Below are 22,881 nucleotides of genomic sequence, written 5' to 3'. Positions count from 1 at the left end.
ACCCCTCCTCTGTCTTCAGCTTTCTTCCACTCCCCGCCTGTTCAGTGAACATGATCAAGACCCAGGCAGTACCTCTCTCCCGAGTTTTGTCTCAGATGCGGCTGTTTCCCCCTTACTTCCGAAGGACTGCGGCTTTGACCCGCTCCGCCCCTCTGTGGGAGGGTCTCACTGAGCAATGGCCGAATAAGCAATGGCTGAATGTCGGCTGCGCCCAGGAACGCTTGCCACACCCTGCTGCCGGTGCCCCTAGACTGCGGCCAGGTGCTAACCCGCCCCAGAAAAAGTTTGCAAGGGAGTGTAGCAGCAGCATTTCAGGGATTATGGAAAATCACAACTCACATCTGGCACCAGGCTTCACACTTAACGACCTTGTTCCAGCACCAGCGAATGTGGCCGTTTTCTGGGATCTGCTGAGACCAGGTGGCTTCAATAGTCTCTACCAAATGTCCTTACAGCAGTGGAACCGCTTTTCCCATTGGCCCAAGAACCTCCCGGACCCCACTCTGTTCCTGGGGATTTGCCTTTCCCACCAGAGCACTGCCAGGTATTGAGATGGGGAGTTGCAGCCTTTGAGCTCCCCTTGTTTACAGTCTTAATGGAATTTAAACCCTCTCTCCTTTCTCCCTTTTTAGTTTAGTCCCTGCAGCTGTTTCCAATTTTCCACTTTCTCTCTAGCTGCTTTTGGGGAGGGGTGCTTTTCCCATATTCTGTCCCCCTCCCCAGTCTCCGCCCTCTCTCTGCCTGCAAAAGCTGTTTCCTACCCTCAGCGGCTTCTCACTCCCCAAATTCTCTTCTCCGTGCCGCGTACCTGCTGAATTCTGTGGTTCAGGTTGTGCAGATTGTTGCGTTAATCCTCCAGTCAGTTTTCTAGGTGTGTAGGATGGTTTAGTGTTGGTCTGGCTGTATTTCATGGACACGAGACACACAAAAAACTTACATGCTCTTCCACTATCTTGGTTCCTCCCCCTACGTAACTGTTTTCTAACCAATAATTGCCATGGTTATTTATGCTCAAGGTCTTGTTTAAATGGATTCAGTCCTCACTTAGACTTTGCAGCCCATGTCTTCCCCAGTTGTTAATTCTTGGAGGCTTCTCTTCATGACCAGGAGTCTATTTTCAACCAGAATGTTTCCCCCTCAGGAAGGGCACGGGGATTATATGTATATCTTCAGTGTTTATGGAGTAAAGAATGTCTTTCTATTGCTTTTACATGTAGATAACAGTAACTGCTTTTGGATCACACTTTTTCCTTTAGAATTCAAGAAACCTTGCTTTTTTATCTTTTGCTAACTATATTTTGCTGATTAAGTATCAGACTGGCCTGCTTTTTTGTTTTTGTTTTTGTTTCTTTTCCTTGAATAGTTAAAATAGAGATCAGCAAGCATTTTCTGTAAAGGGCCAGGTAGTAAGTATTTTGGGTTCTCTGGGTTATCTGGTCTCTTTCATCGATACTTAACTCTGTAGTTGTAGTGTGAAAGCCTGTGTGATAATCAAAACCTGTGTTCCCATCAACGTTTATGACAAAACCAAGTGCTGATTTGGCCTGCTGGCTCATAATTTGCTGACTTCTGGGCTACACGATTCTCTTTTGCCTTACAGTTTAGTTACTTCACTAGATTATTTTTCAGTTTGGGAAAAGTATTTTTCTGGAATATAGTGTGAGCTTTCTTTATTTGCTGATCCATGTCTTTCTCCATTTATATATATATATATGTATATATATATTTATATATATTTTTTATTTATTTTTGATAGAGACCGAGCACAAGTGGGGGAGGGGCAGAGAGAGAGGGAGACACAGAATCTGAAGCAGGCTCCAGGCTGTGAGCTGTCAGCACAGAGCCCGATGTGGAACTGGAACTCAGGACTGTGAGATCATGACTCGAGCTGAAGTTGGACGTTTAACCCACTGAGCCACCCAGGCACCCCAGTCCTCTACTTTTTTATCCTTTCTCTGCTTGTTCTTGAAGTGCTCACTTGATATGCCTTCTGCAGGCTCTGTTCCTTTTCTTTTTCCGCCTCCCTGTGGTACTTTTACATAGGTCATATTGTGGAGTTTTTCAATTTGTTTTTGTTTCTGCTTATTCATGTTTATATGTGGTTACTGTTTTCCAGGCTTGCTCTTTACTGAAAAATAATGTGTGTGGGATCTCCTTGGAAGCCCCTCCTTGTTTACCTGGATTTTGTTGAGAACTTTCCTCTTGCCCTTGATTTAAAGGCTATATTCTGTGTTGTGCTCTTCAGTTTCCTAAAGAGAATGGATTCAGTACTCTTCTCCAGCCTTTTCATTTGTGACTTACCCATTTGTCAGTTCTCTGTCTGGGGTCTTTTTCTCACTACCAGAATCCTAGGGCTGGAGTTGGGTTTGGAAAGTCACCACCTGGCAGTTTTGTCCCTCACGTTTTCTCCTGAGTTTGTTGCAGCCACAGACCCACGGGGCTCACGTATGTGGTGGGGTGTACGTCTAGTTAGGTGGGATGCTCCTGACAAGTAGGAATGGACTTGGAAGGCGGTAGCTCCGTGAATGGGAGTGGTTTTCCTTTCCTTCTGATGGAGTTCCCTACTTGGAGTTGGATGGTGCCCCAGTTTGGATGATGCCCTCTGGGTCAGGATTATGGGCTTTGGTAGTGGGGCAAGCTAGTTTTGACTGCTTTTGTTCACAGATTTAGATCAGGCTTGATTCCAGACCCGTCCTTTGTGGGCAGGATGGATTCAGAAGGCGGAAATGGCACTTTTCAGCCACTGCTGGGCTGAGGTGGAAGTAAGCCTCCTCCCCTAGCCTGGCGCAGAACCCCCTTTGGTCCCTGTCTTCTCCTCTTCCCGCCGTTGCTCAGCTGCTCCACGCTGGCATTCCGAGTGCTCCCACACCCCCACTCACCTTGGACCAATGTGACTGAATATCTGACGCTTTCTCTGAAGTTCCACAGTGCACATTTTCTCCTGGCCTCAACACATCTGGAATGGTGTTGGGTTTTTCTCTGGGTAGTGAATTTTGGTGAGCATCGGGAATGTTCCCCTCCCCCCCAAGGTAATGCGCTCTTTCGTCAGTGATCTTTCATGGAAGGCCAAGGTGGTTTTTTTCCTGACAGTTTTTAAAGGGAGATCTGCTAAATTAGTACATCTCCGGCATGTTCCCCCTTTCCGTCTCTCTGCTCCGAGTGACAAGTTCACATGCCTGGTTTATTTTACGACAGCCAACCGATGAATTCAGTTAAATTGAAGCAACTTTTTATAACACAGTTTTACACGTAGTAGGAAGATTCATTTATCTCAGGGATCTTAGGAAAATAAATAATAAGCATTTTAAGGGCAAATGGCCATCTTCTGACTCCTAGATTCCCGCCCAACAAAGTGAGTTCCACTGACGTATTTCCCAAGTCCAGCTGGGTTATCGTCACAGTAGTTGCTGTCACAGATTTTCCTTCTCAGCAGATTTAAAAGGTTGGATACCTGGGGCACCTGGGGGGCTCAGTCGATTAAGTGTCCGACTTTGACTCAGGTCATGAGTCACAGCTGGTGAGTTCTAGCCCCGTATCTGGCTCTGTGCTGAAAGCTCAGAAGCCTGGAGCCTGCTTCGGATTGTGTCTCTCTCTGTCTCTCTGTCTTCCCTCCCTGACACATGCTTGTTCTCTCTCTCTCTCTCTCTCTCAAAAATAAATAAACATAAAAAAATAAATAAAAAGTTGGATACCTGTTTGTGCCGTTAAAAATTTTTTCTTCTTTTTTAATTTCATTGAGACCGTGGCGTGTGAGTTTTGGCCAGAAGGGGGCAGACGAGCGCCAGCGGTGCTGCTGTGTGTGGAGGGGCTGCCCTGAGGCTGCCTCCCTGGCTTTTCAGCAGTCAGCCTGGAAGCAAGTCTTCCATTTAGTCATTTCCTCTACCCTCAGGAAAGTATGTAAGAAACTACTTGATATTAATACCATAATTTGGCTCCTAGAGCCCCTGGCTATGTGTGGAATGCTGATATGTACCCACTTATTTACTTATTCCTCAAACCACCAAATATGTGAACATTTAGGGCTTGAGTTTGTTTGCTGTTTTACCGTTCCTATCGGGTGTGATTCGAAGGAGGAATTTCGAAAGGGCAACTCACTTCTAAATATTATTTTAAAATACTAATTCTGTGAGGAGCAGTAGGGAATGCAAAGATGAATAAGATAAGGCTGCTGTCTTCAGGGACCTTGCAGCTTCGTTAAGGGTGAGGCTGAGAGAACAAGTACACGATTTCATTACAGGATGGAATGTGAAAATTGCCTTAGCCCTTTCCCGGGATGAAGGGAAAGATGACAACATCGAGGAAGCTTTTCTGAAAGAGCCAATATATGTGCAGAACTTTGAAATTTAGGTGAATTAAAATTTTTAAAAAAATTGTCTCTGATTATAAAAGTAATACATATACAGGTTACTGAAAATTGGAAAGGTATACACAAATATAAATTTTTTTTACATTCATTTATTTTTGAGAGAGAGCACAAGTGGGGGAGAGGCAGAGAGAGAAGGAGACACAGAATCTGAAGCACGCTCCAGGCTCTGAGCTGTCAGCACAGAGCCTGGCGCGGGGCTGGAACTCACAAACTGTGAGATCATGACCTGAGCCGAAGTTGGACGCTTAACCAACTGATCCCCCCAGGCACCCCGATATACACAAATAGAAAACAAAATGATTTACCAGTGAACTCACCACAAGAGATGACTATTAGTATTTTCTGATGAGGTTTTTGGGGTGACGATGGGGTGGTCCATAGCTGACGACCAAGAAAGAATTCTTGAAGACATCTTAAGACTCCCAGGGTAGTGGAGGCCTAGCTATTGTCAAGCTAGGGTTGTTTTGCCTCTAGCAAAGTATTAGCATTAAGACATAGGGAGTTCCTGGAGAAAAGTTTTACTCTGCCTGCCTGAAGTATCTCTCAATAGGCTGCAGGTTATAAGGAAATTGAGTTCTATCTGCCATTTCCTTCTGCCTTTGTTTCCCACATCACTATGGAGGGATGATGTTGGGGCTCTAGGAAATGGAGTTTATAGGTTTCCGGAGATTAGGCTATTGATGAGATTGCCTTTTTCTTGTGATTTACTAAATTACTTGTGAATAGCTGGAGACTTAGGTGCTGCCGGACTATGATCTCTATCAGTTAACCATTTGTTTTTCCCCTTTCCTTTGTTGGGCAGCCAGGAGTGCCCAAGGAATATCACACATACCCCACTGGGGGTCGGGTGGGACGGTGTTTGCGGAGGGTGTTTGCGGAGGGTGTCAGCCGCCTGGCAGCTTGTCTTATGCTCCCTCCTCATTTCCTTCCAGTTTTTTTTTCTTGTGTGTGTGTGTACCTGTATTTTTTAAGGTAAGTATATACATTGAGTATATACTTTGTGTGTTGTTTTTCCCCCAGTGAGCACTGTAGCATAAGCCTTTCCCCCTGGGTGAAGGATTTTGACAGGCAAGGAGAAACATTTGCGGCAGACAGAACAACATACACATGAGTGGTGTAGAGCTGGGAATCCTAGTCCGTTTTAGTGGAGTGAATGTTGGGAAATGGTTAGAGATGAGGCTGGACAAGAGAGCTGGGGACAGAGCATAGTTTGCCTTGAACAGACTAAAGAGTCGATATTCAGAGAATTTGTAGTAAGTCTGCTGATGAGTGTGGCCGAGTGAGTGGGAGTGTTGACTTGGGAGACGGACAGGCCAGTTTTGAAATCTTTGGGCTGCTGCCTCTTAGCAATGAGACCTCAGTTTCCTTCTCAGCAAAGTGGGTACCATACGTGCACCCTACGATTCCTAGGCTCCTGGTTCCTGGGGAGGCACTAGGTGAACATTATTCCTTTCTCTTGGATCCCCCCTTCAAGACTTGAGGGCTCTCACGGTAGCCCAAAGGGAATAATTCCTAAGAGGCCAATCAGGAATTCGTGAAGGTTCCATTTGAATGAGAGCAGCAGCAGATTTCTGAAAAGCTGTGTAGCTCAGCAGATGGAGCTAAACTACAAATTGGAAGTCCAGACCCACAAATGACTTTATTGGTTCCATTTTTCTTCTTCTTGAATTCAGTTAAAATTTGTTCCCGTCACCTACGGTGTTGGAAAAGTTAAATAGTACTGGAGGTCTTATTGGGGAAGATAACACTGTTTTCCTCTACCACCTCATTCCCCAGTCCTGACCCCAGGAGATCACTTTAAATCTCAGAGCTGTTTTCTCTGGTATTCCACTTTATATTTCCACACAATACATATATTATTTTATTGTATGTTAATTTTAGAAACTGTCGGCTTCCTATTGTTATAGCTAAGGATTTTGCTTTCATACAACTCCTTTCTCCCCAATCTCCTCTTTTACCACTGTTTTTTTTTTTGTTTAATTTTTTTAATCTTTATTTTTGAGAGAGAGAGGGAGTGAGAGAACAAGTGGGGGAGGGGCAGAAAGAGAGGCAGAGAGAGGGAATCCCAAGCTGTCAGTGTGGAGCCTGATGTAGGGCTGTGGGGCTCCAGTCCCCAAACCATGAGATCATGACCTGAGCTGAAGTTGGACACTCAACGACTGAGCCACCCAGGTGTCCCTATACCGTCGTTTTTAATTGAATTAATAAATAGTGTTTCTATTATCACAACTTTATAATAAACTCAGTTCATTTTTGCAGAGTCAGATCAGGCACTAGATTTTAATTCCTTTCCTATCCAACTTCATTTTATGCTTAAGTTTCTTTTTTTTTCTTTCTTTTTTTTTTTTAAACTCACAACTCTGAGATCAAGACCTGAGCTGAGATTCAGAGTCAGACGTTTAACCAAATGAGCCACCCAAGCACCCCTGTCCTTAAGTTTCTGATCACCTTTTTATTCCCTCTCATTCTTTTTTTTAATGAAAGACTTTTATTTTTAAATATATTTTTAAAGTTTATTTATTTTTGAGACAGAAACAGAGACAGAGAAAGCACATGAGCAGGGGAGGGGCGGAGAGAGAGGGAGAATCCCAAGCGGGCTCTGAGCCCGATGCAGGGCTTGATCCCACGGACTGTGAGATAATGACTTGAGCTGAAACCAAGAGTCAGATGCTTAACCAACAGAGCCACCCAGGTGCCCCATTCCCTCTCATTCTTTTTTTTTTTTTTTAAGTTTATTTTTTAATACTTATTTATTATTTATTTATTTTTGAGGTTTACTTTTTTTATTTAATTTTTTAAATTTACATTCAAGTTAGCATATAGTGCAACAATGATTTCAGGAGTAGATTCCTTAATGCCCCTTACCCATTTAGCCCATCCCCCTTCCACCACCCCTCCAGCAACCCTCAGTTTGTTCTCCGTATTTAAGAGTCTCTTATGTTTTGTCCCCCTCCCTGTTTTTAGATTATTTTTGTTTCCTTTCCCTTATGTTCATCTGTTTTGTCTCTTAAAGTCCTCATATAAGTGAAGTCATATGATATTTGTCTTTCTCTGATTTATTTTGCTTAGCATAATACTCTCTAGTTCCATCCACGTAGTTGCAAATGGCAAGATTTCATTCTTTTTGATTGCTGAGTAATACTCCATTGTGTGTGTGTTGTGTATGTGTGTGTATACACACACCACATCTTCTTTATCCATTCATCCGTCGATGGACATTTGGGCTCTTTCCATCCTTTGGCTACTGTCGATAGTGCTGCTATAAACATGGGGGTGCTGTGTCCTTTCGAAACAGCACACCTGTATCCCGTGGATAAATGCCTAGTAGTGCAATGGCTGGGTGGTAGGGTAGTTCTGTTTTTAGTTTTTTGCGGAACCTCCATACTGTTTTCCAGAGTGGCTGCACCAGCTTGCATTCGCACCAACAGTGCAAAAGAGATCGTCTTTCTCCGCATCCTCGCCAACATCTGTTGTTGCCTGAGTTGTTACTGTTAGCCATTCTGACAGGTGTGAGGTGGTATCTCATTGTGGTTTTGATTTGTAATTTCCCTGATGATGAGCGATGTTGAGCATTTTCTCATGTGTCGGTTGGCCATCTGGATGTCTTCTTTGGAGAAGTGTCTGTTCATGTCTTTTGCCCATTTCTTCACTGGATTATTTGTGTTTTGGGTATTGAGTTTGATATCCCTCTCATTCTTGCTGCCATCAACAGTTCTTCATTTTTTTCCAAAATGGGAGTAAGATGTTCTTCTAAGTTACTTTCCCTTTTTCCCCAGAGACTTTCCTTCTGGAACTCTCGCCTTGTCAGTTGTCCTGTTGGACAAGTCACGGGAGTTAGATGAAGTCTCAGGAACCCAACCAAGAAGTGGTCTCAGCCCTTCTAGTTGTATGATCTTGACTGGCTTATTTATTCTGCTGGCAGTTTCTCTGTCTTCTGGCCTCATAGGGTTGCACAAGGTTAAAGTGAGGTTCTATCAATGGAAAAGCTTTGGAAGAAGTGTGAATGTAAAAGGGGGACAGCTTATCTACAGTGCATTTTTTAAAGTGTTATTACCTACTTAGTGTATGGAAGGTCTTTCATATTCTCCTCATCTCTGTTTATATTTATTGACATATTCAAGCAGATATTCTCTTCCTCTAGGAAGAACGAGTGATAGAGAGTGGGAGAAGCCCTCTCAGGCACCAGCCAAAGGGGGTGATTTCTGTGTCTATACCTAGGAGGAAACCGGGAAAAGTTGTACAGACTGATGCAATGGGGGAAATATTTTAGGACAAGATTTAAGAGCATTTCTCGTCATGTATTTCATCTAACGGATAATTTCAACATATCTCCTGTATGCAGGGCATCGTGTAAGAAGTACTTCCTTACATTAAATAGAATGCGGAATCATGTGCAAAAGCAAAGTAAATGAAATTTGCCTTTGGTGCTATACGTTTGTTATACTGTCTTGTTTATAATCCAAAATCAGTTGTTAATTTGAAATAATAAGAATCCATTTACCACATATTACACTTTGGGTAGATGGCATAGAGACCAGGGACTCCACCTAACTCATAGGAGGCCTGTATCAGTTTGAGTTTCTTTTGGTTGCAAGTGACAGAAACCCAGTTCAAACTGGCCTAAGCAAAAGAGAGAGAGAGAATATGTTGCTTATGGAACTGACAAGTTCAGGAGTAGGTGTTGCTGATCCAGGAGCACAAACTGTGTTGTTAGGACCCCGTCTCTCTTTCTTGCCATATCTTGGCTTTCTCTGTGTGTTGGCATTACTTCCAGGTACACTTTTCATGTGGCCCTTAGAGTTCCAGGTATCTATCCTCAGAGCTTAAGAACAGGTCCCAGGATTAATCTTGGTTGCATTGATGTGCAGGCTTTTGCATCTCTGAATCCATTACTCTGATCAGGTAGATCTGAGGCCCGGTGCTGGCTGTACCCTGGAACCTGGAGAAGAGTCAGCTTCACAGGAAACATTTAAATGGAAAATGGTCAAAAGGTGTAAACTTCAGGGGTGCCTGGGTGGCTCAGTCAGTCAGGCGTCTGACACTTAATCTCAGCTCAGGTCTTGATCAGGGTCATGAGTTCAAGCCCCACATTGGGCTCAACACTGGATATGAAGCCTACTTAAAAAAAAAAAAAAAAAGGGTACAGACTTCAGTTATAAGATAACAGGTACTAGGAATGTAACGTACAACATGATGACCATAGCTGACATTGCTGTATGTGATACATAGGGCAGTTGTTGAGAAAATAAATCTGAAGAGTTCTCATCACAAGAAGAATTTTTTTGTCCTTTATTCTTTTCTTCTTTCTTTTCTTTTTATTGTATCTACGTGAGAAAATGGATGTTAGCTGAACCTATTGTAATCATTTCACGGTATGTGTGGATCAAACCAGCATGCTCTGTGCCTTCAACGTATACAGTGATATTATGTCAACTGTTCTCAATAAAACTGGTAACAAAACCAAGAGTATTAAATAACACTATTCTTTGATAAAGACAATTGACATTTGCTCTGTCTTACGTATATGTAATTACCAGCAGCTATAGGAAAGTGCTAATGGTACAGTTTCGTAATATAAACTAAATAGTTTGCTCTGCAAAAAAAAAAAAAAAAAAAAGTGGGAGAGTGAGAGGCAGATGCCCTGTCCCTCGAGAACAGCCAGAGTTTTGTCAGCAGAAGAAGGACAGTGGGGTGTGGATGCACAACAACACGTCCACCATCAGACCCCTGCCTGCTTCCCCCGCACCCACCAGCAGCCAGCAGGTGGCTCTTCCCCAGGCAGGTGCTCAAGCAGTGCCTTGTGTGTTGAGTCGGTGGTATTGGCAGAAGTTAGAACTCTGTATTGGGGTTGCCAAAGTAAGTTTCCTATTTCTTTCTTTTGTCTAAGTCAAGAACTTCCCCTAGTTTTACATATTTGTGTTTAATTGAATGTACTAACCTTGAAAAACTCGAACTCCTCTGTAAGGGCTAAAGACTCACATGTTACCTGTAAGTTTTCAACACTTTTCCTAACTGGGTTTGCTATATCACCAAATTCTGCTTTATTATTTGTTTCAAGAAATAACAAGTTCTACTCTATCCAGTGGAGATTTTTTTTTTAAGTTGTGATTGTATATTTAGACTAGTAAATGTACCAATTTTTATCTGAAAACACTCTTTGAATATACACCAAAATGTTGACAGTGTTTAACAGAGTGTGATAGGATTTCCTTCTTACTTATTTTCCATTTTTTTCTACCAGGAACATGTTATTTATGTTGCTGAAAAACAATGCTATTTAAAATAGTCATTAATTTACTACATTTTTTAAAAAGTTTATTTTGAGAGAGAGAGAGAGAGAGAGAGAGCGAGCAGGGGAGGAGCAGAGAAAGAGGGAGAGAGGGAATGCCAAGAAGTCTCCATGCTGTCAGCACAGAGCCTAACATGGAGCTTGATCTCACAAACCATGAGATCATGACCTGAGCTGAAACCAAGAGTCGCATGCTTAACCGACTGAGCTGCCCAGGCTCTCCTTAATACATTTTTTTTTTGTAGTGCGCTGTACTAATTTCTAGGAACTGTGAGAGATAAGACAGGAAAGGTCACAGCCTCATGGAGCTTGTATTTCTAAGGGTGAGAAAGACAAACTATCACACAGGTAACTAAATAGAATAATATAGATTTTGATTAGTTCTATGAAGGAGAATATGTGATAGGAAATAAATAACAAGAGAAACCTAATTTAGATTTCTAAATTCTAAATTGATTGGTAAAGGCCCTCCTGATAAGGGGAGAACCATACAGAGAGCCAGAAAGATCATCATCCCAGACAGTAAGTGCAAAGGCCCTGGGGCAGCAAAGAGCATCATGATTCTAGGCACCGGGCAGAAGGTCTGCTTGTGTCAGCATTTTTTAGTTCATTTTTTAGTTCAAATATTAGATTGAGTCATATGACATTGCTATGTTTGTAGGTCAAAATGGTTGAATAGCAGTAGTTTCATATGGTTCAGTCAGTGCTGTGATTGGGCAGTCCTGCCATTGACCTGCAAGTGACTGAAGCTCTCTGGGCTGCACTTTCCTCACCTGTAACATCAGGTCCATTGATGGTTTCTTAGATATCTTTCTGTTGCTGGCATTTTATGATTCTAGTCAGAGCCAGGATGAGGTGAGGCAGGTGAAATGCCTCCAGCACAAAAATCTAAGGAGGCTCTCACCCTGCCCTTGTGCAAGCCTGAGAGTGAGAGTCCCCTTTGATTTTGCAGCCCAGGCTTGCCCCTACCCGCCACCCCCCTTCCTGCCCCCCACCCCAGTCCCAGCCCTGATTTGAACTCATTCCATTCTTGACATACAGCAATGACTTTGCTGATGTATGATCTCAGCTCTGTCAGTGATGCTTACTGATGCATTATCTAAACAAGCCAAGGCTTGCGGTGTCTGAGTAGGTATTCTCCCCTTACCTTGACTTATTTTTCATCTTCTTACTCTCCATGCATGAGTTAATTCATTGCATAGGTAAGAAGTTCCGAACAGGAGCTTACATATGTCCACATTTAGCCTGGTGAACTCTTTCTTCTGTCCGCAACAGGAAACCTGGTAACAGCGCATGCACGTTTTATGTTGTTCTCCTTTAGATCAGTCCAAAATGTTTGTGAAGGTGTTTACTGAAATTGACCGGATGCCCCAACTGCTCGCCTACTACTACAAATGTCACAAGGTGAGAAGCCGGGAGTGCTTATGTTGTGGAATGCATACAGTGCTGGGCTGCAGAACCCCAGGGTTTGTACTCCAAAGTAGAGACAACTTGCCTTCTCGCCCTCTGGCCTTCTTCTTTTAATTAGCCAGTAGGGGGTGTTCTTGGTCCAGCCTGTGGATTCATTTCCTTGCCAGTGGGGGGGGGAGGGAAGCAAGCCCTCAGTTTTCAGCATATTTTATGATTATAGCTGGATTTCATTTATAGACTGAGAAGTTGTTACAATTCCTCCCATTCTTGTCTTTCAAGGGAAAGTAGTCTCTTAGACCTTATGATGCTCTCCGGAAGCTGTCAGAATTTTTTGTTTTCTGGGGTTGTTGATGTTAGGTAAAAAAAAACCCAACAGCTTCCCGGGCTAACTTGATTCCTTCACATCCAACCTTGTGTGTCTTTAAGCAGGGGTGTTGGGACATGAAGCTGAAGTGCACACTCAAGCACACCCGAAAGGTCTGTCGGGGAGAGTGTAGCATGCCCAGTGGAAGGACCTTGGCATGCTGTTGGGACAAGATAAAAGAAGAAAGGCACACTGGGAGGGCAACGGATTCAATGTCTGATAGATGATCAGAGCAGGTGGCTGTGACTTCTCGTTTTAGCCCTCCTTTGAAGCAAATGGCCTTCAGCGGGCAGTTGCTGGGGACAGTAGGTGGCAGGAAATCGCTCACCTTGTCGGGAGGGCAGGACAGCTTTAGCAGGTGGCCTGTCTCAGTCACTCAGCGAGGTCCCCTTTGCTCTGCCTCTGCAGGCGCAGCTTTTAGCGACCTGGCAGGAGCTGTGCCAGAGTGACCTCCCTCTGGACCGGCAGCTCACCAGATTCTACGACGCCCTGCTCGGGGCCTGGCACACGCAGATCCAGTGGTCTACGCAGGTAACAGCTCGCTTGGGTCTTAGGGGATGGGTGTCTGCTCTGGCAGTGGTCTCTCCTCTGCTTCAAGCGTTCCTGGAAGAACCTCCCTATTTGCTGCCATCACCAAAGGAGTTAAAGATAAGCCTCGAAACCCAAGGCAGTAAAATCTTTCAGTCTCCTTAAAACTCTTCTTATCGTTCTCATCTGTATCTTAAATAGAATCTAATGTGACAGTGTTGCGTGTTGTTCAGCCAGGGAGCCTGTGGAATTCCTGGAGGCCGTTATCTTCTGATCTAAAAGCAGGAGGCCCTTGGTCAGGTGGTGCTTGAGTGAACAGGATTGTTTTTATCTTAACTTCAGGCAAAACTGACCTGGCTTAGTTTCCCTTGTTCACACGGTACGCCCGGAGCTCGAGGAAGAGTACAATTTTACAGGCGCCCTCCAACCTAGGGGACCAATGAGACAGAGGAACTTCATTTCAAGTGGAAACTTCCCCTCACTTGTCTTCCCAGAGCCTCTTGGCATTTTCTGCCGTCCAGGGTGTGAACCCTTCTTCCCCCGTCTCAATGCCAGGAAGTACCCTCAGATCCTCTTCCCTCTTTTAGGAGAGAAGAGGCTGTGACTTACTGGGCCTGTTGATGGTGTGGTGTGGTTTTTGGTCTGCTTTCAAAATTAGTTGTGAATTAGTCTTGCAGTGTCCATCCGTCCCCTGCTGGAACGAACGTGACTGTAGCTGGAGGCAATCCCTTGTACAGGGTCATGTCCATTCTGGTGTTTAAAGTCCTTTTCTCTACCCTCATTGCTTTCTCCTGGAGCCAGCCAAACTCAGATTTAGGTTACAGCAACATGAAACACAATTCCTGTGGACGTTTCACAGCACTTAAGTAGTTGTCGGTTTTCAGTGACCCTGGTGATGCACATCCATTTCTGTGTCCTTGCCTTCTTTTACCGTCCCTTATGTTGTGAAGATAAAACCAGCTTATGGCTGCAGGTGCATATGCCCTTCATCATCTAAGAAAAAGGATTTAGACTTCTCAAATTATGTTCTGGCCTCATCCTATAAATCCTGCTAATTTATGCTTTTGGTCAGTGGTCCATTTCCTTTTCAGGGAAGTAAAAGCCTGATAGGTGGCCGTCATCTTGTGAAGGTCAGTATAGTGCAAAAGAAAAGCAAAGACACCACAGTAAATGTATCCCCTTCTGATTTACCCCCCAGTATTATAATATGAAAATTTTCCAACATATAAAAGAGTTGAAAGAATTGTATGATGAACACCCATGTACTCACTTTTGCACTCTGCAGTGAACATTTTGCTATGTTTGCTCTGTCATAAATCTGTCCATCTTCCCATGTACGTCTCCATTCGTTGACTGGTCTTATTTTTTGATTCATTTCAAAGGAAGTTGCAAGCATTATTTAGTTCTGAACATGCATATTATTAACTAGAGTTCAATATTTGTCCCTCCCTGCCCCTTTTTAGGTAAGATTGTGGAATGTAATGATCTTAAATATGCTATGTGATCAATTTTGACAAATGTCGTGTAACCTGATCCCTGTTAAGATATAGAGAACATTAAGATAAGAGGACATTACCATCACTCTAGAAAGTTCTCTCACGCTCCTTCCTAGTCAGTCCAACACCCCTGAAGGCAGCCACTGCTCTGATTTTTTTCCACCATAATTTAGGCCTGTTTTCAAATTTTTGTAAACTTTTTTTAATTAAAAAAATTTTTTTTCACCCCCGCCCCTTCAGTTGTTTTTTTTTTTTCTTTCTAATGTTTTATTATTTTTGAAAGAGCAGAGTACAAGCAGGGAAGGGGCAGAGAGAGAGGGAGACAAAGAATCCAAAGCAGGCTCCAGGCTCTGAGCTGTCAGCACAGAGCCAGACATGGGGTTCAAACCCATGAACTGTGAGATCATGACCTGAGGTGAAGTTGGACGCTTAACTGACTGAACCACCCAGGTGCCCCATTTTTTAAATTAATTAATTAATTTATTTATTTATTTTAGTTTTTTATGTTTATTTATTTTTGAGAGACAGAGACAAAGCACAAGTGGGGAAGGGGCAGAGAGAGAATGAGACACAGAATCCAAAGCAGGCTCCAGGCTCCGAGCTGTCAGTACAGAGCCCAACACGGGGCTCGAACTCACAAACTGTGAGATCATGACCTGAGCCGAAGTCGGACACTTAACCGACTGAGCCAACCAGGCGCCCCCTGATTTTGAATTTTAAATAGACGGAATCAGGCAGTGTGTGTTCTTCCTGCAAGGTTTCTTTCATTGAGCATGTTTGTGAGATTCATTTATGTTGTTGTGTGAGTCAGTGGTTTGTTCCTTTTTATTGCCAAATACTGTTAACGTGGTGTGAATATTTCAAAGTTGGCTTATTCATTCTTATACTGATGAACACCTGGGATATTTCCATTTTGGGGCTATTATGAATAAAGCTGCTAATGAACATTGTTCTCTAAGTCTTTTTGTGTATACACATATTCATATCTCTTGGGTAAATATCTAGGAGTGGAATTGCTGGACCATTGGGCAGATGTATGTTTAGATTTATAAGAAACTGCCAGACATTCTTCCAAAGTGGTTGTACTTTTTATAGTCTCATGAGTGTGTGAGCATCCTGATTGCCCCACATCTTCGCCAAAGTTAGGTGGTGTCAGTCTTTCTAAGCTAGTCCATTCTGGTGGGTGTGTTGTAGTATTTCATTGTGGTTTTAATTTGTATATTCCTGATGACTAAGAATATTGAACACCTTTTCAATGTGCTTATATCTTCCTTTGTGAGGTGTCTGCTTAGATCTTTTGCTCATTACAAAAAATTGGGTTATTTGCGATTTTATTATTGAGTTGTAGGAGTTTTTAATATATCTCAGATAAGAATCCTTTGTAAGATATAGTTTGTAGATACTTCCTTCCAGTCTGTGGCTTAAACAGAGGTATTGATTTTGTTGAAGCCTAATTTATCAATTTTTGCTTTTATGGTTATTGTTTTGTAAGAAACCATTGCCAACCTCCAAATTGGAAAGATGCTCTTTTGTGTTTTCTTCTAGAAGCTTGTTTAGTTTCTTTAAAAAAAAATTTTTTTTAACATTTATTCATTTTTGAGAGGTGGGGAAGGGCAGAGAGAGGGAGACACACAATCCGAAACAGGATCCAGGCTCTGAGCTGTCAGCACAGAGCCCAGTGCAGGGCTTGAACCCACAAACCGTGAGATCACGACCTGAGCCCAAGTCAATGCTTAACCAAGTGAGCCACCCAGGTGCCCCTAGAAGCTTGCTTAGTTTCTACAGTAAGGTCTGTGGCCCATTTTGAATTAGTCTTTGTGTATGGTGTGAGGTAAGGTCAGATTGTTTTCAGGTGAGCTGTTGAGGTTGCTTCTATAGCCTGAGTTAAGTTTGCTCTTTAGTGTGTGGACTTTGTGGTGGTTCTGTGGCCAGGTGCCAGAGAATCCCTTTTGCCAGATCTCTTCAAAGGACAGGGGGCACCTCTGGGTATGAGACCCAGTGTGTTTTAATTGAAATGTGTAAAAAAACTGCCACTGAAGGTCTATGATGTGACTTTATAGTTTCAGCTGACCAGCCAATTAGTGTAATTCTTCCCCTGCCCCAGGTCATCTGAGTAGGAGATAAGAGTGAAGGAGATTCTCATTGTGCAGTCCATCCTCACCAAACATAGTGAGGAGTCAGGATTCCTTTTCTAGAAGGCCCATTTTCATTTCCTCCTCTGGTCACTTTCTCGCAGCAAGTTTCTTCTGTCAAATGAGGACATTGGGCTGGCTGGTATCTGAAGGTCTTTCTGACTTTCTCACATAGCACGTTTGGGGATAGTGAGGGGAATGTGTTGGCTGGAGATAGGAGGGTTTGTGTTGGTGCAGCTATGTGTGGGGGGGAGGAACTGTGAATTTAAGACAGGAGTTTGGCTTTCTCAAGAAGGTAGTGAGAGTCTGGAGCAACAGTGAATGATGACATTGCCGTTTTAAGAATGGTTTTGGTGTCAAAACATCACCTATGTAGTTTCCCTGCCCAGAAGGCTTAACCCTAATGCTCTCATGAGGAAGCATGCAGACAAATTCAAGGTTTGTCAATTTTGTTGATCTTTTCACAGAACCAACCAGTTCTATTGATTTTTAAAATTAACTTTCTGTTCTTTATTTTATTTACCTCTGCTCTAATCTCTATTATTTCCTTCCTTTTTCTAGCTTTGGGTTTGGTTTCTTTTTCTTATTCCTTAATGTATGCAGTTAGGCTGTTGAGTTGAGATATTTCTTCTTTTTTAATGTATGTGTTTAGAGCTATAAGTTTCCCTCTTAGTGTTACTTTTGCTGTATCTCATAACTTTTGGGGAGTTGTGTTATCCTTTTCACTCATCTCGGGGTATTTTCTAATAAAAATGTGAGTTTATTGATTTTATAATTTTTAAGCTTATACCTTTTGTGGCCTTAGAGTTACCTAAGAACAAGTTTTTTTTTTCTACAGATTTATTATTCATATCATTTTTTTAAATATGAAATTTATTGTCAAATTGGTTTCCATACAACACCCAGTGCTCATCCCAACAGGTGCCCTCGTCAATACCCATCACTCACCCTCCCCTCCCTCCCACCCCCCCATCAACCCTCAGTTTGTTCTCAGCTTTTAAGAGTCTCTTATGTTTTGGCTCCCTCCTTCTCTAACCTTTTTTTTTTTTCTTCCCCTCCCCCATGGGGGGGGAAGAAACTTCTGTTAAGTTTCTCAGGATCCACATAAGAGTGAAAACATACGGTATCCGTCTTTCTGTGTATGACTTACTTCACTTAGCATAACACTCTCCAGTTCCACTTGCTACAAAAGGCCATATTTCATTCTTTCTCATTGCCACGTAGTATTCCATTGTGTATATAAACCACAATTCCTAAGAAGAGTTTTATATCTTGTTTTCATTTTTGTGCATATTCAAGCCACATTATAATAAAAAATCATTCAATCAACACAGGGGAGTCTGCGAGAAGCCCTCTCTAAATGTACCGTGTACATTTTTACAGTTTTGTCCAAGAGATCAATAGTATATAAAATAGAAGAAAAGACTCTTGGTGAATAAGTGAATCTATAATCTAAAAGGCCTCTGGGGTCCTCGGTGGCTCAGTCGGTTAAGTGTCCAACTCTCAAGTCACGATCTCATGGTTTGTGGGATTGAGCCCCATACCAGGGTCTGCGCTGACAGCGAGGAGCCTGCTTGGGATGCTTTCTCTCCCTCTCTCTCTGTTCTTCCCCCACTCAGGCACACACTCTCTCTCTCAAATGTAAATAAATAAACATTAAAAAAAAAAAACAACCCTAAAAGGTCCTGGATACACTATTCCTGGTGGTCCTTAGAGTAAAAGATAAATCTGTCTTAACCCAAGGTCTATGTCAAGGGGAGATGTGGCTGTGGGCTGGTGTGCAAATCTGACTAAATGTCCTCCAACCCTGATTCAGTGAAGTGTTCTTCTTTAATTCTGTTTTATTCTCCACCTCCCATGCACTCCTAGTTTCTGCATGGTCATCTTCACAGCCCTTGCTGGCCAGATTTTGGTGGCTATCTAAATTCTACATGTGATAAATTTGAAAAAAAGTCACTTGTGGCTAGCAATAGACATGGAGTAGCCAATTGTTCTGGACAAGTTGCAAGTTGTGCCAGTTACTTGACTTTCTGAGCTTGTTTGGGTTTGTAGGAAGGAACACTTGGGGCTTAAAGCTCTTGATGAGGCCATTTTCCAGCTGTTGGAGAAATTCCTTTGAGAGCCGTCCAGGAGACTGCTTCTTGAAGAGGTATGTTCCTGCTTGGTCCTTTGTGCTAATGCAGATACCTCTCTCCCACTGCAGGTCTTCAAGAACCCCCACGAGGTGGTGACCGTGCTGCTGATTCAGACTCTGGGGGCCTTGCTGCCCACCCTGCCTGACTGCCTCAGCTCAGGCGTGGAGAGGGCAGGGCCTGAGCTGGGGCTCCTCAAGCTCCTGGAGTTCTACGATGCCACCGCCCACTTTGCTCAGGGGCTGGAGATGGCGCAGCTCTCCCGCCCACGTAAATGCTCCTTCCTCCCAGTCCCCTGGCCTGTCTTCACATGCTCTTTTTGAAGCTTCTGGGGCTTGGGTTTGTCTGTCTTTTCGGATGACTGATTTTACAGATTTGGAAGGGATCCTTGTTTTCCTTCTCAGCGGATATGGAAGCCTTTTCCATGAAAGCATTGCCATTGGAAATGGTTGCTGCCTGATGTATTAACCAAACCCAGTGCTACCTAGGGGCTTTGCATGCTCTGGGGAAGTGAGGGGCACTTTGGCAGGCACTTAGAATGTGCAAGAGGCAGGTGGGCCTCAGTGGCCTCGAATTGGCAGCAGATTGCATTGGGAAGGTAGTGTCCTCTTCCCTTGAGATGTCACAAGACCTCAGACAACTCAACCTAAAAAGTAAGCTGAAGAGGACGAATAGGTCAGAAGAAATTTTTGATAGGGCGTCAGCAAGGTTTTAAGGGCAGGGAGGCCATGTTAGGACTAGGGGTAGTTGTGGGGAAAATGGGCATTCCCCAGCTGTGTCTGGGAGCAGAGCTCTCCTCCTTCCCATTTGGGAACACAGCGATGTTGTGTTACATTTCCCCAGCTGTTTCCCCTGTAAGTTAAAAGCATCATAAACTTTCAGGTAGCACAAGATCTCATGACGCATGCTGCTGTCAAATCAGGAAATCGCTTCAGGAAGGCCTTGTCCTGCCGTTTGGCGGCTATGTGTCACTAACTTGGTTTATTTAATAGTTATTCCCTTTAATTACATTTGGTTATAATTACTTCGTACATTCCAGGGAGTGTGTTTATTGTTCCAGTTCCGGATGATTCATAGGTGTTTTGGCTCACTCACTCGGCAGATCTTGGTTGTGGGAAAGGCTTGGGGGATGTGGGTAGCTTCCAGGGGACCAGGATGCCATGTCCATGGGGCTAGAGTGTAGGCCATGTAGCCTGCTGGAGCAGAGTGGAATGAAGGTAGGGCAAAAGGGCAGGTTGCCTTCCTCCCACTGGTGATGGACATTACTGAAGAAGAGAGAACCACCCTCCAAAGAATAATGCATACAAGTGCTTTGTTAGTCAGCCATGGAAGTTTAGATTTTTAATGATTCCTATCAAGGTTTCCAAAAAAGTATTTTTTTTTTAATTTAAAAATACTTTGGGAACACCCAAAAATAAAATAGAGTAAAAATGATTCACAACGTCATCATTCAGAGAGAGCCTCTGGCAGCCTTCCATTGTATTTTCTGCTAGTAATTCAAATATAAATACACATTTTCCACAAATACATATAAAAATATATACACATATACACCTACACACATATACATCTTTTAAAATAATGGTTGCATACAAACTTAAATTATCTTTTTTTGCTCAAAATAATATAATGAGAGGGTTTTTTTTTAGTGTTTATTTATTTTTGAGAGGGAAAGAGAAAGAGAGACAGAGTGCGAGTGGGGGAGGGGCAGAGAGAGAGAGGGAGACACGAAATCTGAAGCAGGACCTAGGCTCCAAACTGTCTGCACAGAATCTGACACGAGGCTCGAACTCACAAACCATGAGATCATGACCTGAGCCAAAGTAGGACACTTAACTGAGTGAGTCACCCAGGCGCCCCTATAATGAGTATTTTTTTTAGTGTCATTAAATGTTTTCCCAAGACATGGTTTTTTTGTTTTTTTTTTAAACGTGTATTTAATTTTATTTGTTGCCTTTTTTTGTTTTTGGCCTATTAGCATTTTTTGATTGCCTCTGAACTAAACTTGCTCCATACCCAGGTATAGCAGTTTCTAGCATTTGTCCAGGACCAAGACATGGGTTTTTTTTTTTTTTTAATTAAATTAAATTAAATTAAATTAAATTATTTTATTTTATTTATTAAATTTATATCCAAATTAGCGTAGTGCAACAGTGATTTCAGCAGTAGATTCCTTAATGCCCCTTACCCATTTAGCCCAGCCCCCCTCCCACACCCCCTCCAGCAGCCCTCAGTTTGTTCTCCATATTTATGAGTCTCTTATGCTTTGTCCCCCTCCCTGTTTTTATATTATTTTTGCTTCCCTTCCCTTATGTTCATCTGTTTTGTCTCTTTTTTTTTTAAATTTTTTTTTTCAACGTTTTTTATTTATTTTGGGGACAGAGAGAGACAGAGCATGAACGGGGGAGGGGCAGAGAGAGAGGGAGACACAGAATCGGAAACAGGCTCCAGGCTCCGAGCCATCAGCCCAGAGCCTGACGCGGGGCTCGAACTCACGGACTGCGAGATCGTGACCTGGCTGAAGTCAGACGCTTAACCAACTGCGCCACCCAGGCGCCCCTGTTTTGTCTCTTAAAGTCCTCATATGAGTCAAGTCATAGGATTTTTGTCTTTCTCTGAATGACTAATGTCACTAAGCATAATACCCTCCAGTTCTATCCAATAGTTGCAAATGGCAAGATTTCATTCTTTTTGATTGCTGAGTATACTCCATTGCATATATATACCACGTCTTCTTTATCCATTCATCCATCGATGGACATTTGGGCTCTTTCCATACTTTGGCTATTGTCGATAGTCCTGCTATAAACATGGGGGTGCATGTGTCCCTTCGAAACAGCACACCTGTATACCTTGGGTAAATACCTAGTGGTGCAATTGCTGGTTGTAGGGTAATTCTGTTTTTAGTTTTTTGAGGAACCTCCATAACTGTTCTCCAGAGTAGCTGCACCAGCTTGCATTCCCAAAGACATGTTTTTTAATGACCACTTGTAAGTATGGCTTACTTTAATGATTTTATCTACTATTATAAATAAAACTATTATGAATAGTCCAGCACATTAATTTTGAGCCCCGAAATTTTGATTATTCCTTAGGATAAGCTTAAGAATTACAGTTGCCAAGAAATGAACATTTTAAAGATGTTTGTCATATTTTGCTCTTGAGAAGGTTTCTCCCTATTTTCGTGTCTGTCGATAGTGACTGAGGGTGTCCATCCCCCATGTCCTTACTTGCACTGGACACTACTTGTTTTTCTCCATCATTGCCAGGTTCTTAGACAGTTAATGACATTTCATTGTGATTTTTCATTTCTTTTATTACTAGCAAGTTTTAAATTTATATTATAAACTTCTTTTTTGAATTGCTTATTCGTTTGCCTATTTTTCAATTTTTGGGAGTTTGATTTATTTTGGGTTAATTTATAAGAGCAATTTATTTAAAATAATATATCATTAAATATTGAAAGCAACAAAGTACGTGTTATAAAAATTCGTGTTATAGAAATCTGTAACACAAAATGAAAGTCTCCTATAAAACCCAGCTTGCTTGAAATAACCACTGTTAAAAATTTGGTGTCTATCCCAAAATATCCTTATGTAGGAAGGATTTTTTCCCTATTGTTTATCAAGTATGTTACAGATGTATTTTCTTTTTTTACTGTTTATTTTTTGAGAGAGAGCGCGAGCAGGGGAGGGGCAGAGAGGGAGACACAGAATCCAAAGTCAGACGCTTTACCAACTGAGCCACCCCAGCGCCCCTACAGATATAGTTTCTAACTTTATATTTTGCCTTTAACGTTGTTTCTATTTTAGTAATTAATGCATGTACATGGTATTATTAGAAATATGTAAATTATGTAATAGAAAAACTAATTTTCTAAAATAGCTTAAGTTGATTTTATAATTAATAAGCAATAGGTATTCATTATAGAAAAACCCAGAAAACACAAAGAAGGAGAAAGATCATTCTTAGTCTACCATTTAGAAACCGTATTTTGTGTTATATATATGTACTGATTCTGCATGAATGGGAGGGTCTCTGTATCCTTTACTTTTTTTTTTTAATTTCTTTTTTAATGTTTACTTTTAAGAGACAGAGAGACAGAAGAGGGTAGAGAGAGAGGGGGACAGAGGATTTGAAGCTGGCCCTGTGCTGACAGCAAAG

The 22,881-nt window shown here is 42.4% G+C and overlaps 1 protein-coding gene across 1 annotated transcript in view; it reads left to right on the top strand.

Annotated features, from left to right (window-relative positions):
* The window catches only part of COG7 (component of oligomeric golgi complex 7), an 84,313-nt gene that overhangs the window by 17,946 nt on the left and 43,486 nt on the right, over positions 1–22,881 (top strand). Inside the window, exons 5-7 of the mRNA XM_049638417.1 lie at positions 11,977–12,059; positions 12,838–12,960; positions 18,789–18,987. Coding sequence (XP_049494374.1) covers positions 11,977–12,059; positions 12,838–12,960; positions 18,789–18,987 — 405 coding nt within the window. The remainder of the gene's footprint in view (positions 1–11,976; positions 12,060–12,837; positions 12,961–18,788; positions 18,988–22,881) is intronic.

The sequence above is a fragment of the Panthera uncia genome, chromosome E3 (assembly GCF_023721935.1).
Source record: "Panthera uncia isolate 11264 chromosome E3, Puncia_PCG_1.0, whole genome shotgun sequence".
Taxonomy (NCBI): domain Eukaryota; kingdom Metazoa; phylum Chordata; class Mammalia; order Carnivora; family Felidae; genus Panthera; species Panthera uncia.
This window is presented reverse-complemented; position numbering and strand designations above follow the sequence as displayed.